General features: G+C 34.8%; 1 protein-coding gene across 1 annotated transcript in view; it reads left to right on the top strand.

The window, feature by feature from the left end:
* Positions 1-17,209, top strand: part of USH2A (usherin) — a 391,368-nt gene that overhangs the window by 140,600 nt on the left and 233,559 nt on the right. The window contains exons 22-26 of the mRNA XM_052681187.1: positions 7,751-7,881; positions 14,189-14,315; positions 14,675-14,776; positions 16,299-16,487; positions 17,021-17,151. Coding sequence (XP_052537147.1) covers positions 7,751-7,881; positions 14,189-14,315; positions 14,675-14,776; positions 16,299-16,487; positions 17,021-17,151 — 680 coding nt within the window. The remainder of the gene's footprint in view (positions 1-7,750; positions 7,882-14,188; positions 14,316-14,674; positions 14,777-16,298; positions 16,488-17,020; positions 17,152-17,209) is intronic.

The following is a 17,209-nucleotide window of genomic DNA, read 5'->3' as shown; positions in this document are numbered from 1 at the left end:
TAAGATGACCTTTTTTTTTATGTGCTAATTCACATACTGCTAACAGAAAACAATCCTTTCTCCAAATAATTCATCCTGAAATGAAGATGAATGCTTGCTTCTATTTCTGTATTTTAAATATCAGAATTTGAAGTCAGGGATTTCCTCATAAAGAAGTCAGTTCTTCCTTTTCTAACAAAAATCTGAGTCCATTTGACTTTCTTTCCAGTCTACATAAAGATAAATAAATGAAAAATGATTACGGATACTATTTGTGAGAGATGCCATTTTTAGTAAAGCTTTCTCAACTTTAGTTCAGGTCTGTAAAAAAAACAAAACAAAACAAAACAAAAAACTAATCAAAGCCTTAGATGAAAATTGGACTGGTGTTTCTCCTTTGCATGTATTTCACTTCAATGTTAAGAGCAGCATAGAAATGGCCCCACAGCTGACCCCTATTCCAAAAAGGACTTTATTCCTAGAACTTCAAGATGACAGTTATTCTTTCTGGTCTGATAGGTAGACTATAAAGAAATAACTCTTTTTTTATGTCTACGTGTTGTATACTATTGCCATGTACACAAGTGGAAGGCATTTCTGAATTTTGTTCCTGGGCTTGCTTAGTGAATTGAGTTAGGACACATTTTTTTAAAATGATTGTATTGCTTTAAACTTCTTTGAAAACAACAAAAAATTGATTCTCGGGGCTGGGGAATGCTAACAGCTAATGTGATTGTCTTCATATCTCATTTAATTCTGCTCTTTCATATGTGATTTTTTCTGAGGTCCTCATTTATTTATTTAGATAAATTGAGTAGTCAAAATGTCCAATGTGTCTCATGTATTGGTAAACCCTCGGATAATTCATGCCAGTGTTTTGCAGATCATCATAATTTTGTTTCTCATTTTAGTAAGATATGAAGTGCCTATGAAAAGATCTTGCTTTTCTTGAATGCTTTCTTTTCTGTTGAGTTTATTAGGAAGCTTCACCTTTACCTGTTGTTTTTTTGTTTTTTTTTTTTAGAGACTCTGATATCCTTTTGTTGTGTTCTCTACTAAGTGCAGCAATCCATTCTTTTTCACCTCAACTTCATACGAGAGTATTCTCATGCCGAGATCAATCTTGTTCTGAGAAGATTGTTGTTCTTTTTTTTTTTTTTTAAATAACTTATTGGGATAAATTGAAAATCTTAAATGCAGCGAGTCTGGTTTATATACTTCTGGAGTGTAGAGAGCTGATTGGATAAGTTTGTTATAGTTCAGTTAGCTGATTTATCATTTGCTATTGACGTACTGAATAATATTAATACAGACTGGGAATCTGTTCTTTAAGAAGACCTTGTGATATTCTGCATAATGTAGTAGTATTTAGAGATAGATAAGCCTTTTTAGATATATTAGTTTTTCTCAAGTGACAATAAATACCTGGTGCTCAGGTAATTTTTCTGGATATACATGGACATTTTGTCGATTTTATATATAAGGAGAACAAGGCAGTAATGAAGTTTTCAAACATTACAGAACCGTACACGAGTGATATTGCCTACCATTCTTCAGGAAGGTATATGAAACAAGGGGTGTTAAACGGTGATTCTTGGATCACATAGCTCAGTTATATTCTGGGTGCAGACTTGGGGTTTCCTGATTTTTGAATCTCTTGATTTTGCCAGGGAAGGGAAGAAGAAAAAAAAAGAAAAAGCTATCACTCTGTAAATTAAGGCAGAAAGTACTACTAATACATCAAATCTTATCAAATGACTTTAAACTTATCTTAGCTTTCTTTTCACCAAGGTTTGCTGTAAATCTTTCTTATTAGGGAGTAGCAAGGTTGTTGTCCTTGCTATAAGGAGAAGATTGATTTACTGTATTCATATGGAACCAGCAGAGTCCTATGAGTATGCAATAATGAATTAGAGTCCTATACATCTTCTGTGAATGCTCTAGAAGACCTCACACTCTGGACTGTGCTAAGAAAGTCCACATGATAGAAACTTATAAATGGATGTGTCTTCTGCACAGAATAACAGCATAAAAAATCTTTTAGTATGAGCAATATTCTTATTCTTCAAATACTCTAATTGATTGTTCGTTGGACTCAGTCAGCCAAAAGTGGAGAGAAACTTTGTACAGACATCATTAGTTTTTCTCCATTTAAAGATTAATCATGAAGAGCTCTGGCTCTTTAATTCTGTAATTTGTATATTTAATGGGCTGCTGCAGAATCTATGACAGTAATTAGCATAGCCTGAAAACTCATTAATACGCAACAACATGATTAATGCAGCATTAATGCAAACATGACTGAAGTTATTTGGGTTATGTAGTAAGAAGATTAAAGCTAAAATGTCCTGTTTGTTTTACCAGTAGTGGGTACAATGGGATAGCAAGCAAAATAAGAAAAAAACAGGTATCAAATTTGTCCTTTTAGTATAAAAAAGACGCTCATTTCTCAGTAAGAGGATTTAGGTTTTCAGTCGATGGCTTCCATAAGTGCAACTTATTACAGCCTTTCAGTCATTATATATCATTATTTTTGTTCAACCTTCAGTTTGACTTATTTTTTTCTCAATTTGAGAAAGGACATACATTAAAAAAAAGTCTTCAATTTGTCATTCTCTAACGTAAACTTTTGCAAAATATGGGTTTTCTTTGAAAGACTTCATTTTAAAAACAATTGTTTTCCAACTTTTCCTGTTGTTACTATCATCATAAAAGACTAGTCTGCTGACCTGAGATAGGAAAATTCCAGTTATAGTTTAGAAAAACTGATTTTTTATGCTTGCGTGTATGTGTGTATCTGAGCATTTATCTATTTATTTTGAATTTCTACTAAAAAAAGGAAAACAACTTAATAATGGATAGAATAAACAAATAAATACTAATTGAATGGAAGTATATAGTAGCATAAAAGGTGATGTGGTTTCACGAAATATAGATAACTGAACCAGAATTGAACAACTTATTGAATTGATTTCCAGTTACCGAAATGTTTCCCTCATCTATCCCTAGTCCAGTTAAAAAGAAGTCTTACAATTTCTGTGGGAGAATTTACTTTAATTAGGCAAAAGCGTTTATATGCAGTCTTTATGTAAGTGAGTGCTTAAAATTTGTCAGAGTGAGGGAGTACTGAGAGCCTGATGCTTCAGTCAAACCTTATATACAATTTCTGTGATTTTTAGGTGTTATTATACACATAAAGCTGTAGTAAACATAAGTATAACCCTTTTTGCCAACAGGTTTCAACTGATTTCTGTCCATTTCTTTGGAATGCACATTTATATAATTATTTACACTGTTTAATGCAGAATGGAAATACGAATGGAGTGTCTTAGCAAATTTGCACTGAAAAACCATGTGCTTTACAAATTGTACAGGATTGATTTGTAATGTTCCTTCGATTATTAGGCTTTTATATGATTGTACGTTTGCGTTTTGGACAGGCTTGTTTATGCGTTTTTGTATATGTTTTTGTAAAGTATCATGAGACTGAGCCTTGTAGCAACTTCTAAGTATTTAGCATGTCAAAAAACTTACACTTATTGGCTCCTTTGAGCTGGGCTTTGAATGTCTAGTTGTTGGTCATTTTCTTGGCCAACCTCTGGACCCACTTGAACAACCTTACATCCTTCTTGTTTTGGAACCCTCAGGCCTGGACACAGTACTTTTGATGGGACTTGAGAAATCTTTTCACAAATACATATATATGCACATTTCTGTTAAAAGTATTGTTTCCCCAAGTTTTTATATTCCAGTGAAAAATAGGTTTTAGAATAATCCAATAATCCTTAAGATACATTTGTTCAATTTGTTCCCCTGTACTTTTTTTGGCAACTGGTATTTTTTTTCTCAGCTAGTTTGCAAAATTTGCACAATATTATCTGTGAGATGCTGACTTTGCATAGTATCTAGTTTCTCCATTCACTTACAAAATACAACAAAATACTAATACTGAGGCATAAAATACTTTGAGCTGGGTTGTCCAAATTCCTTATCTCATGAGAGATTCCAAAGATACTAGTGTTTAAAGAAGTAAAATGGTACTCTGAATAATGTAATAGGCAACAAATAAAGCTAGAATTTGCAGCATGGACTGTGAATGAAAAAGGTGATTCTTGACTTATCAATACTCTACAGGCAGGAATTAAGGTTTTGTAAGCCTCTTCAATATCCAAAGAAGAGAGCTCCCATAAAACATTTGTGAACTTCAAGAAATATCACAACATTACTGTTGTGAACCATATAATTTGTTTTCTGATGCTTGACATTATAAAATATTGATGTTTTTGCAGAAACTCAATTATGTTCTTCGCAGTTGTCCTTCTGAATTAGAAGTGGGAAAGGATCCTTCAGACTTCAGAAATATTTTTTGTCAGCTTGACAAAAAATACTGACAGCTTGTTAAATTAATTGCACTTCACAATGCTGTGATTATAGGCCATCATCAGTCTCAGCCCCTCAGCTGATAGTGATACTAATGGAACCTCAAAGAACAACTTTCTCTTTCCTTAAGTGTGGCTACTACTCATTGATTTTTTTATTTGCTGTACATTAATTGTACACAATTGCTTTTTTTGCAAGTATGCTAATTGTGTGACTGTTTTTCCTTTTTTCTCAAAGAGAATGTTTCATACGTGTGTATGCATTATATGTTATATCTCCTAAAATTATTTATGTGAAGTGACGTCAAAGGATATTTCTCATAGGTATTGGTAAATAACAGGCATGATCTACTGTGAACGAGGAAGGTTATGGAATGGATAATCTTGGGAACCATCATGGATGAGTTCAAAGGTCAACCAGAGGATCAGTCAGCATGGGTTTACGAATGGTAAATCCTGTTTGACAAACCTGATTTCATTCTATGACAAGGTGACCTGCTTAGTGGATGAAGGAAAGGCTGTCAATGTGGTCTACAAAGTCTTTGACGCTGTCCCCCCACATTTTCATGGAGAAGCTGACTGCCCATGGTTTGGATGGGTGTATGCTCCTCTGGGTGAAACACTGGTTGGATGGCTGGGCCCAAAAGTGTTGTGGACAATGGATTTAAATCCAGTTGGCAACTGGTCACAAAGGGTGTCCCCCAGGGCTTGGTACTGGGGCTGCTTTTATTTACCATCTTTATTAACAATCTTGACGAGGGAATTGAGTGCACCCTCAATAAGTTTGTGGATGACATCAAGTTGAGAGAGAGTTTTGATCTGCCTGAGAGGAGAAAGGCACTATAGAGGGACCTGGATAGACTGGATGCATGGGCCAAGGATAACTATATGAGGTTTCAATAGGGCCAAGTGTTAGGTCCTGCATTTTAATCACAAAAACTCTAGGCAATCCTACAAGCTTGGGGAGGAGTGGCTGGAAAGCTGTCTGCTGGAAAGAGACCTTGATGTACTGATGAACAGTTGGCCGTGTATGAGCCTGCAGTGTGCCTAGGTGACCAAGAAGAGCAATGGCATTCTGGCTTGTATTAGGAATGATGTGGTAAGCAAGACTAGAGAAGTAATCCTGTCCCTGCACTCAGCACTGGTGAGGCCTCACCTCAAGTACTGTGTTCAGTTTTGTGCACTTCAGTACAGAAAGAACATTGAGGTGCTGGAGCAGGTCCAGAGAAGGGTAACAAGGCTTGTGAAGGGCATATTTGTGAAAACATGCCCTATGAGGAGCAACTAAAGGAACTGGGACCGTTAAGTCTGGGGAAAAGGAGGCTGAGGGGAGACCTTATTGCTCTCTTCAAATGTCTGAAAGGTGCTTACAGCACGAGTGCAGCTGGTAACTGGTGACAGGACAAGGGAAAATGGCTCTAAGTTGTGCCAGGGTAAGTTTCGGTTGGATATCAGGAAAAATTTATTTACAGAAAGAGTTGTTAAGCACTGGAATAGGCTCCCTGGGAAGGTGGTTGAGTCACCATCCCTGGATGTGATGCTCAGGGAAATGATTTAGCGGAGGGTTGTTAGTCAGGATAGAGTAGTTAGGTTGTGGTTGAAGTTGATGATCTTTAAGGTCTTTTCCAACCTGAGCAATTCTATGATTCTACGAATGTGCACCAAGATTGATTGTTTTCTGTATAGCTTCCGTCTACAAGAAAAACTTTCATCCCTTATTGGTTTTGGCTTGATACAAATTAGTGAAATGTATATGAAAAGAACTAGTGTGAAAAGACCAAGTAGTTTGGTCTAAAACCCAATTAATTACACTGTTTTGTAGAAAACATTTTACACAGAAACATTATGGAAGGGTATAGTATATGAATATATAACTATATATTATAGTTATAATGTTACTTCATGAAGTAACATGAAAATATTACTGGCAAATTTCTGGATATAGTAATGATTTTTCTCCTTTTTTCACTAGACTTTTCACTGCTTTCTTCTTAGTCACCCAACAAGTTTGTGATTTTATAACATACTATTTTCTTATTGGAGCCATTACTGAGCTCTAGAAATCTTTTTGCTCTGTATTTTTTCTCAGCTGCTGAAATGAGAAGAGAGAAAAATAAAATAGAAATGTAACAATACAGGAAAAATGTGAGGACTGTGTCACTCAGTATTCCCTCAAGTAATTATCCGTGGGTTTTTTTGAAGCAGTGTGTTTGTTTTATATTATACATTTGAAGTTGAGAGGGAAGGCAGGTGTTTCTGTTGCTGCCTTTTTTTTTGTTTTGCAAAATGTTAGTAAAATTTAATTACAGTAAAAGTATAGATCCAACATAGACTCAGATATCCAGTTTTTCACATTAAAAATGTTGTGGCAAATTAAGTCTATGGATTTGTAATTTTCTTATTCCTATAAGGTGGAATCCAGGAGGTGGCTTAAAAGAAAGGTATTCTGGTGGTGGTTATCCAACAGTTGTTTATTCATGATTATACTTGTCTAAAATGAATACATAATTATGAGTTGTTTCATTAATGTGTTCTTAGATTTTTAGTGAGACAGTTGCAGACAGTTATATTTAGGAGTCGTTTGGTGTGGTATTTGATATTTTATTTGTAGACGTAAATAACAAAAATGTTTTACTCTATGCCATTTGAATGACGTTTAATGTGCTGATGCAGTGATTTATCAGAAACCAAATGGAAACTATTGATAATAATCTGGAATTTTTTTTAAGTATAGGTAATTTATTATTTCTTGGGATATTTCTAGCTTTTGTTAAAACTAGCTCTTTTCCAAGTATTCTTTTTTTAAATCAGGTACCATCATATATATATATATTTATGCCTGATATGCATATGGAATATATGCATACACAAATTAGGTAGCTTGGTATCAAATAACATTACTCTTCTTAGGAACACTTCAGTTTAGTAACCTCATTTCTGCTTTCGTGATAGGAGTCTTAAGGGACTGGTTGAAATCCACGTATGAAACTGCCTGTTGATCAAATATTAGAACAGGATCCTAATATTTGAATTGTTTCCTTAAGAAAGCAATTACCTACTAGCATGAGTAACAGTTTTATATATATATATATATATATATATATATATATATATGTATATATATATATATATTTTTTAATTTTATTTTTTTTTTTGTGGATGAGTAAGGGCTCTGAAATCACAAACTCTCTCTCAAAGACTGACTCAGAATGGGTTATGAGGATTTCTCCTACAGTTACTGAAAGGGCTTAAAATGGACAGAACTTCCATGCCAAGTTTTTAGTTTGCCACTTCACCGCTGTTTTTAAATTGATGCTCTGTTTATAATTACACTATCATAATGTGTAAGAACTATTTTACTTAATGACTATTTGCTTGTTCTTTCTAACCAGGTATTAAAGTAAAATTTAAAACCAAGGAACCTGATGGTTTAATATTTTTCTCTGCTTCACCGGGAAATCAAGAAGAATATATTGCACTTCAACTGAGGAGTGGGCGTCCCTACTTTCTTTTTGATCCACAGGTACAACATTAACCAAGATCATATAAGAATAGCTATATTATATATTCTGGTAGTTTTTTACCTGCTTATCTATTTATTTATTTAAAATGAGTCAAGTTAATTGTCTCTTCAGAACCAATGAACATTTAAATAATAAATCCATTCTCATTTTTTGTTACATTAGCTGCTATTTACAGCTTTACTTTTACACTTCATGGTGTTGTTTTGTCAGTACCACCAAACACCATGATAAGGTACCAAGACTTCAATTAGATGGAAGTATTTATTGTATTGGCAAAAAGTATCTTCCAGCACTAATGACTGTAGAAAAGACAGAAGTAATCAAGGAAATGTTATAAAATAAATTACACAAAACTAAAAAAAAAAAAAGACTGCATCCCTTTTATTTTTGGGGGTATTTTCTGTTTTCTGTAAGATACAAAATAGATATATATATTTTTTTTCCCTTGAATTATGGATTGGAGAGAGCTTAAACTTAAATCTTTATTCATCTTTAACGTTTTTAAGTTTGTCTTCTCTAGTGGCTATAATATTAAGTATAAATGAAAGCTAGAACCACAATTATTGGAAAATACTTTATGTAAACTACTTATTTTTGATTTGAGTGATCAGCAGCTTTGAAATTTTTTTTAAGCCCATCCATTTTCTACCACACATCCTTCTTTTCTTCCTGTTCTCCCTTCTGCTGGATTCTCTTCCCCTCCCACTGGCTTATTCCTTCCTGTTCATTGGGAAGTATGGACTGATGGAGCCATGGTCTGCAGCTTGAGATTGCATTTTCTGCAGTGGAGGAGGTCATTTCTAAGGTTTTATCAAAAGGACAAGAGAGATCAGGCTTCTGATGACATATTTGTACTGGAGTTTTAATATTGTAATTTTATCATGTATTACTATCATAGTGTCCAGAGATTCCTGTTTGGATTAAGGTTTAATTGTAGCTGTTGTAGTAGGAGCACAAATACATAAAAGTTTATTCTTATAGATTTCAGTCCCATAAGAATTGCTTTACAGCATCCTGGAAATGACAGCTGTAATTAGCCACCTAGGGTCTTCACACAGTGCATGAACAATCTGGCCTCTAACAGATCCAGGAAAACCTGCAGTCAGGAGTTCTTTGTCCTCATTTGCCATGTAACTGGAAGCAAATTCTAAAAGAAAAAGCAGAGATCTTATGTGCTCAAGGATGCAAACTAGATTCACAAAGGTGGTAGGCATCTAAATCTTGCTAATTTGTTAAATTTATAGTACTATTCTTTAGATGCTCTACTTGGATTTGTAGAGACAAACCTAGACATAGTAAAAGGAAAATATTTTTTGTTATGTTAATGCATATTTACCTAAATGAGAATATATAAATATTCCTGGCCTTCTTGTGCTTAATTCTGCCCTTCACTGAATCTATGTAGATTTGGTAAGAATCATAGAATGTCTTGAGTTGGAAGCCATCTCATACATCAGATTTCACTGCTGTGAGCAGTGTTATTATCCATTAAATTAGGCACTCAACCATGTTGTCCAGGGTCCCATCCACCCTAGCCTTGAACACCTCCAGGGATGGGGCTTCTACAGCTTCTCTGTACAGCCTGTTCCAGCATCTTATCACCCCCTCATGTGATCTGAATCTCTCCTCTTTTAGTTTAAAATCATTCCCTCTTGTTCTATCACTACCTACTCATGTGAAAAGTTGATTTCCCTCCTGTTTATAAGTTCTCTTTAAGTATTGAATGCCACAGTGAGGTGTTCCTGGAGCCGCCTCTAGACTGAACAAGCCCAGTTCCCTCAGCCTGTCCTCAAAAGAGATGTGCTCGAATCCTCTGAGCATCTCTGTGGTCCTCCTACTCTGGACCTGCTCCAAAAGCTCTTCATCTCTCTTGTGTTGGGAGGCCAAGACCTGGATGCAGTACTCCAGATGAGATCCCACAAGAGCAGAGCAGACAGGGGCAATCTTATCCATTGCCCTGCTGCCGCCCCTCTTTTGATGCAGCCCAGGATACTGTTGACATTCCAGGTTGCAAGCACACACTGATGGTTCACGTCATTTTTCATCTCACTAAATCCCCTGAATCCTTCTTGGTTGAGCTGCTCTCAATGAGTTTTTCTCCTAATCTTAACATAGATCTGGGACTCTAAGAATGCCATATCTGCCTTGTTCAAAGACTTTATTGCATCCCTATTACTACCAAGCATGCTATAGTGCAGTATTTTACGTGACTGCATCAAAATGTAGCAATTCTGTGGCCAATTAATGCAACAAAGGTTTTCACTGTCAGTGGCAACTAATGAGTTCCTAGGTAGCAGTGAAATTTCTTGTTTGTTTTATATTATTAAACCTAATCCTGTTTCAGTGTGCCAGCCCTTAGCATTCTTCTTGCAATGATATTCAAATCTTTTTACATATTAACGAAGCTTTCCAAGTTTGTGTCCTCAGCAAGTTTTGTAGGATAACCCTGCTTTTTGAGCTGCAACCCCCTAGGAAACGGTAATGATTGAATCTTGAGGATTTTTATTAAATAACTTTTCTTCAGCTCAGTTGTTTCTTTCTGAATACAATTGACTGTTGTCATCTCTTCTGCTGCCTTCCTATTCACGCAACAGGTCCCTATAACTTTTTGAATGTAGCTGCTTACTGTTTGCTCTTCCTATCCTGTAAGGTCACATATGTTCTGTAGCACCAGTTCTCATTCCTTCGTTAGTGTATATATGTATGCAAATATTTTAATTGCTTCTTATAGGCATAGTGTGGTTTTCCTAATCAGGTTATATGCATTATTTTCTCTAATTATGATCATGATACATATAACAAACACTTAGGGCCCTGCCTTTAAACACTTCTATTAAAAACTTCAGAAGTTGTTTTTCGTCTGTGTCTGCTGCTCTTTATCTATACCAACCTGGCATAATATTTTGTGCTCCACTCCAGCTGCATCCTGTCACAGGTTAATTGTTTTTACCCCAGTCCCTTTCAGGATTCTTGTATGTATCTTGTGGTGAATAGTGTATTATTCCTTTGCTATACCTGTATTGAGGATAGTCCTGCCAGATCTTCCTAGTCAGGAATCTTCAGGTGCTTTAATGTCTTCCTTCTCTAATTGTGAATTTCAGATATTTTTCTTCCTGTCTATTTGTACTTCTCTAAGCTTTACATACACCATTACTCATCTGTTTGTTGTCTGACCCTCTCTTTTGTCTCCTTTTCATGTTGTCTGGCTGCTCTTTCTCCCTTATTGCTTTACTGTCATTCTTTACTTGTTTCTACTTGTTCTTCAGGAGGCATGAGGTTTTTTTGTGCTAATTGACCTCCTCCTTGGTCTTGTCTGCACAGTCACATTCTTCATAGATCTTCCTCTAAGCTTGGTGTTTCTGTGTTTCTGCAAATCTTCAACTGTCTGTGGAGTCTTTAATGCTCCCCCATCTGATTTTATAGTTATCTGTCATAGGTTACAGGTCATTTGTTCTATATTTTTCCCAGGGAAGCACTGAATATTTTATACAAAGTGAAATCACTAACAGTGGAAATTTAAGGCTAATCTTAATGAGATTTTTCCTTAGTGACTAGGACAGTCTTCTGAGGACAGAATTTCAGGATTCTGCTCCTGATTCCTGGGGGAATTGAATCCAGCTCTTCCTTCAGAAGTTGATACATTCACTAAACTTATCAGCAAAATAACAGTTACTTTTGTCTGATGTTTGTTGAAAGGTCGAAGTAGTAGAATACAGTCTGAGAGTTAGCTTTTATTCCCAAGTAGAAAGGAAAATGGAGAATACTGAGTTATGAATTTTGTCTGTGCTTTGCTTCTTGTCACTGGCAAAACTTCAGTACTTTTGCATTTTTTTCAGACAAAAGATTTTGACATTTTGACAAAATGTCATTTTGACAAAAATTTGGATATTGAAAAAAACAGTGATAGACTTACTTCTGGACTTTGCCACCTAGCCAGTAGCTTTGAAAATCCATATTTGTGATCTTTGTAAATCTTTTCATGAACAGTACAGAGAGCCAGAGATTTGTATTTATCTACATACTGCTGAAAAATGAAGACTCAGTATATGGCTCGACAAAATAATCCAAATTTGGTTCCCCATGAGTGATTTTAAAAATGCAAAACAACACGCTTCATGACAAGGTATTTGAGTGCAAACACAGAATCACTCAGATGGTTCTGGATAAAATGTCACACAGAAGAGGCCTTCAATGCAGTACAATCTGAATCCTGAACTCAGTTTTTTCCTTCTTTTTTCTTTTTTTCCCCTGAAACTAAACACAGGTTAGCACATATGGTTGTGTGGTCTCAGATTGAATGCATTACAAATAAACGTGTTTTCTGATGTATAAAACTATTAATGCTCTAGACTGTTGCCAAACATAATATGAAGAACCACTTATTCAGGCACCTGATCTTTAGAATGCAGCATCGTTTGTAACAATTTTAACGCTAACTAAGTACACTTTGATGAGACAGCATTTAATAAAATGCTCATTAATTTCATCATTAGCAAGGGTATGCTAAGAAGTAAGCCAGTTTCTTATGTCACGCCCAATTAGCATCCCATGCTAGTAATCCCATTAGTATTGTTGAATTCACTAATGGAAAAACTAATGGGCATGCTACCAGGGCACATTAATTGGGCATGACACCAGTTCTGGTTTTAATTATTAAACTACGATAATGAAATGTGTGTTTGTAAAATATTAAAATGTTGAAATAGAGGAGAAGACAATAAAAAATAGTACATGAAAATGTGCGTGTTAGTATGTAAGGATATATGGATTTGAATTATTATCATGGGATTGAGTCCTACTGACTATTTCAATACTAAGATGTTATCTGAGTGGATGAGAAACACGCTATGTAAATATTCATGGAAAATGATTTTTTTCTGTAACTGAGTACACATGTACACATCATACGTATTCTCATATATAGGACAGTCCCCAATTAAAAATACACCACATAATGCATACAGTGCTAAAAATCTAAATGATGAGAAGCAATTTCTCTTAAATGCACACCATTTTCATTGCAAAATACAATATTCCAACAATGTCATTTAAGTATTAATGCAATAAGTCATTGTTTTTATCAACAGGTTTTCTTCATATGTACAATTCAGTCTTTCTGCCAGAAAGTACTAGGAACAATTTCTGAGCTGTTTAATTTGGACAAAATTTGGAAAACTTCAGCAAATTATAGAAATTGCTTTTGTGAATCTTAAGCTACGAAGTAACTACAAAGATTGCAATTCTTTGATATTACGCATTCTTTGTGCAATTTAATGCTTTACCATTCACTCATGAAGTGATGCATGTGACAATTCTATTTTGTGAATTCAGCTGAATAATACTGAGTTACCACATGGTGAAAGATATAAAGATCTGAGGGAATATTACTGGAATTACTTGGAAAGCTGAATACAGTTTGAATATAAATCCCATGTCAATTCTTGAAGGAAGTTATTTTATTTTCATTGCAACAAAATTTAAATTTATACCTTGTTTTGGTGGTTTATAGTCTTGATATTTGGTTTGGCATCTGCCTCTGTTATTTTCCTCTTACTCAGCAATTCAGAAAAGGTGTATTTGATTTTTGTCATGGAAATCTCTAAATTTACCCCCTCATCTCATTGTATTCTTTTGTTTTACTAAAACCAGGGTAAAAAAGAATATTTTTTTATGGTCTGTACTTACATAATCTTGCACTAGACAAGCATCCTCAGTAATTACCTTCTAGGTTTTTTTGTTGTTGTTCTGAACCTCATGGTGTGACCTTTTTCTTTCGCACTATACCCTTTCACCCAAAAACTCAGTTCCTTTTGATACCAAGTTAAAAAGGAAATAACACGCTTTCTCTTACTGCTGTATGAATGCTCCTGTGTTTTGAGTTACCTCCAGCAAATATGCTCTGCAATCAATGATCCTGATATGAAGGTGCTTTCTGTGGAATTTACATTGAATCATGTCCCTCAAACCACAGAAATCAACGAAGTAGTTAAATAGAGTCTTATAAGTAATCAGAAACCTGGGTGACATGACCGTCAATATTTGTGCCTCATCCTCTTTTTCACTGGGGGAACAGCACACAATTTTCTATTTTTGATAGAAACTGAACTAGGTCCTTCATCTCTTACTTATTTGAGAAAGTTAACTTTGGGGGGAATTAGTAATAAACGTCATTCAGTATTCAGGAAGAAACTATACAGAGGAATTTTGTCTTTATTTTTGGATGTTGTTACACAGAGGAAGAGAAAAGTAGAAATCTAAGTCTTTCCTACCTAATGTTCTAAATCGGATTCTTCTGTTAATAAAAAGGGATCTGCAGTAGCAGTCACACCAACCAATGATGGTGGAAAAGAGTACAATGATAACAGTTGGCACCAAATAATTGCTACAAGAATTCAAGCACTGGGAAACATCACAATAGATGGGCAGTACACAGGTAATCAATCCAAATTTGCGTGATTATTTTGTTATTTCTCGGGTTGTTGCTCATTTGCTTAATTTTCTAGTACTTTTGGTCATCAACAAAACAAAAAATGACTCAGTTTTATGACAAAATCGCTACTGTTTTGTCAGTGCATCTAAAATGAAGAGTCTTTCTTTTTGTGCTTTTGATCTTTTAAATGTGTTGATGTTCTTTTGTAAGTTGTTGTTGTAATTAGTTCCAGGATACGTATGTACAGGAAAATATTAGGGTGTGTGTTACATCAGCATCTCTTCTAACCAATGTCAACATTCTGTTGAGATGAAAGTCTTGCATTCAATGTTTGCAGCAGAATAATGACCTATGTTGTTTAGGTTCATCCTCGGCCACTAGTGGCAGTACCATTATTGGAGAGAACACTGGAGTTTTTGTAGGAGGACTTCCACAGGGTTACGCTGTTGTAAGAAGGGATGAAGGTGAGTACAATTGCAGTTTGTATTATGTAGTGTACATGGAATCCTAGGCAGGGGCACTGTCTTAACTGCCTTTGTAGTATTGACATTGTGCCAGGGACACAGTATGCACAATCATTTACCTAATTGTTTTGATCAAAATTAAGTCTGTACAGTTTATGTTTTGGGAAAAAAAAAAAAAAATACAGCTGAATTTCATCTGCACTAATTTACTGTTGCATCTGATAAGGTCTGTGCATGTTTTAATAAGTTTATGGAATTATAAATCTGGAAGCAATTTCTTATGTAGGCAAATGTATGGATGTGTTCTATATTCTAGATTCCTAAGTTATTTTCAAAAAAGGCATAAAAATTGTTTTTAATAGCTTAAGGACAAGCTGGGTTGAGAAATAGAACATACTGGCTTTTTTTTTTTTTTTTTTTTTTTTTTTTTTTTAATTTTATTTTATTTTTTGGACCAAAGTAGGATCCTTTAGGGATTATTGCATAGAACACAGTGGTGTACAAATATTCATTCTTCTGCTATATTTCTGTGGGGCTAGATCATAGCTGGCTTCCACATAATCAACAGACATACTCCTTTGCATATAAACTTGGTCTATATGCCAGCAGTGTATTCTACCCAGGACTTCTGTCTACAAAAAAACAAAACAAAACAAAAAAAAACAAAACAAAACAAAACAAAAAAAAAAAAACAAAAAAAAAAAAAAAAAAAAAAAACCAAGGTACAATCAGTTGTCTCAGTGAATTCATATCAGTATTTGTTTTTTCATATAAATCTGAAAATCAAATTGTTTAAGTTTACATTCCTACCACTGATACGTATGTGGAATTTATTTGATGGCTTGCATTGTGGTACATTTCAGTAACTTTTTCTTTCCCTTCTTTATTTTAGCTTACTAAAACCAGCAGGTTGCGCATGAGTTCTTCTAAACACTGGTTCATAAAATTATGTAGGAATGTCTACCTCAAAAATTTCAGCTAAATAATGAAAATGAGATAAACTATAAATAACATTTAAGAGGAGGCTATCTGTAATTCCAGCTTTATATGGTTCTTTTTCCCCAGTAAAGAAAATGAGAAAGAAGTGTAATGAATGATCAGTATTTATTTTATCCAAGGGAGGAAAGAAAGACATCCTAACGAAGCATCAGCTGAAACCTTTGCAGTGCTGCTTTGCTCTTTTTAGCAAATTCATGCCTTTCTTCAATAATTGTTTTGTTTAGAGAGGATAAACATAAAACCTTTCCTTGGAATCATCATGGAGTTCATGTTGTCAAGCTGAAGGTACCTCTACATAGTGTCTGAAGTTCAACATTTTCTAGCCACGTGGTAGTAGCTGCTGTCATTAGTGACTAGACAGATTCATGAAGTTAGCTTAGTGACAAATTTATGAAGTTAGAGATGCTAGTTATCAATTCATACATGCACATATATGATAAGGAGAGTATGTACATAATGTGAATTCCTCCCTATGCTTATTTGCAGGTGATTGGCTTTAATAAATTGTTTTTCTTTCCTGCAGGGATGAAGACAGTAATCCAGAAAGGCTTTGTGGGGTGTCTCAGTGACCTGTTTTTGAAAAAAATGTATACTCCATATGAGTACTGGGAATCTTTGAACTGGCAGAATGCAGAAGAGCAAAACAATGTCTATCACATTTGGGAGGGATGCCCCATTGTCCTCTCAGAAGGAGCACATTTTCTTGGCAAAGGTAGTTTGCCATATTGTGTACTAGCCAAATATGTTCTTGAGATCTAAACGACGTGCATATCGAAAGTATTACAGTGACTTGATTTCCAAAGCAGTGTTATTTATATAGGATTGTTTTGAATGCACTAAAATTAATTTTACGAAATACTTCACTGCCTGGAATAGGAATTGCTTTCATAGAGGTGGTGCTTCACTAACAGAGGTTAGATTTGCTGTGCATGTTAAAAATAATTTTTGAAGAGAGTGTCTATATTCCCTCAAACACCCTAGATCACATTTTTGTAGCAAAATCTTAGGATCTTGTGCTAGTTTCATTTGTTCATAGTTGTTTCAGAGTGACAGTACGCTATGGAGAACTGTCCTTATCACAAAGCTAAATTGTAAATGTATAATTGTTAATCTAAAAATTTTTCTTGAAACCTCTGAGTTCTTCGTGTCAAAGTAGAACGTAGCATCTATATTTCTGTTGTTTGTTTCTTGATTCTATCTTTTAAATTCTTGATTAAATTATTTACGTATTTACTTTCTTTCAAGGTTTCCTGGAATTGTATTCAGGTGTTTTTAGTGGTGGACAGGAATTTGAGATCTCCTTCAAATTCAGAACAGATCAACTGAATGGATTGCTCTTGTTTGTTTACAATAAGGATGGTCCAGATTTTCTTGCAGTAAGTTTACAGATCAGTACTAATAACTATATTCAACTGTTGAGTTTGCTTACTAAGA

Source organism: Tympanuchus pallidicinctus, unplaced genomic scaffold, assembly GCF_026119805.1.
Source record: "Tympanuchus pallidicinctus isolate F22 unplaced genomic scaffold, pur_lepc_1.0 scaffold1, whole genome shotgun sequence".
Lineage (NCBI taxonomy): Eukaryota > Metazoa > Chordata > Aves > Galliformes > Phasianidae > Tympanuchus > Tympanuchus pallidicinctus.
The sequence above is the reverse complement of the archived record's forward strand: the minus strand, read 5'-3'. Positions and strand labels throughout refer to the sequence as shown.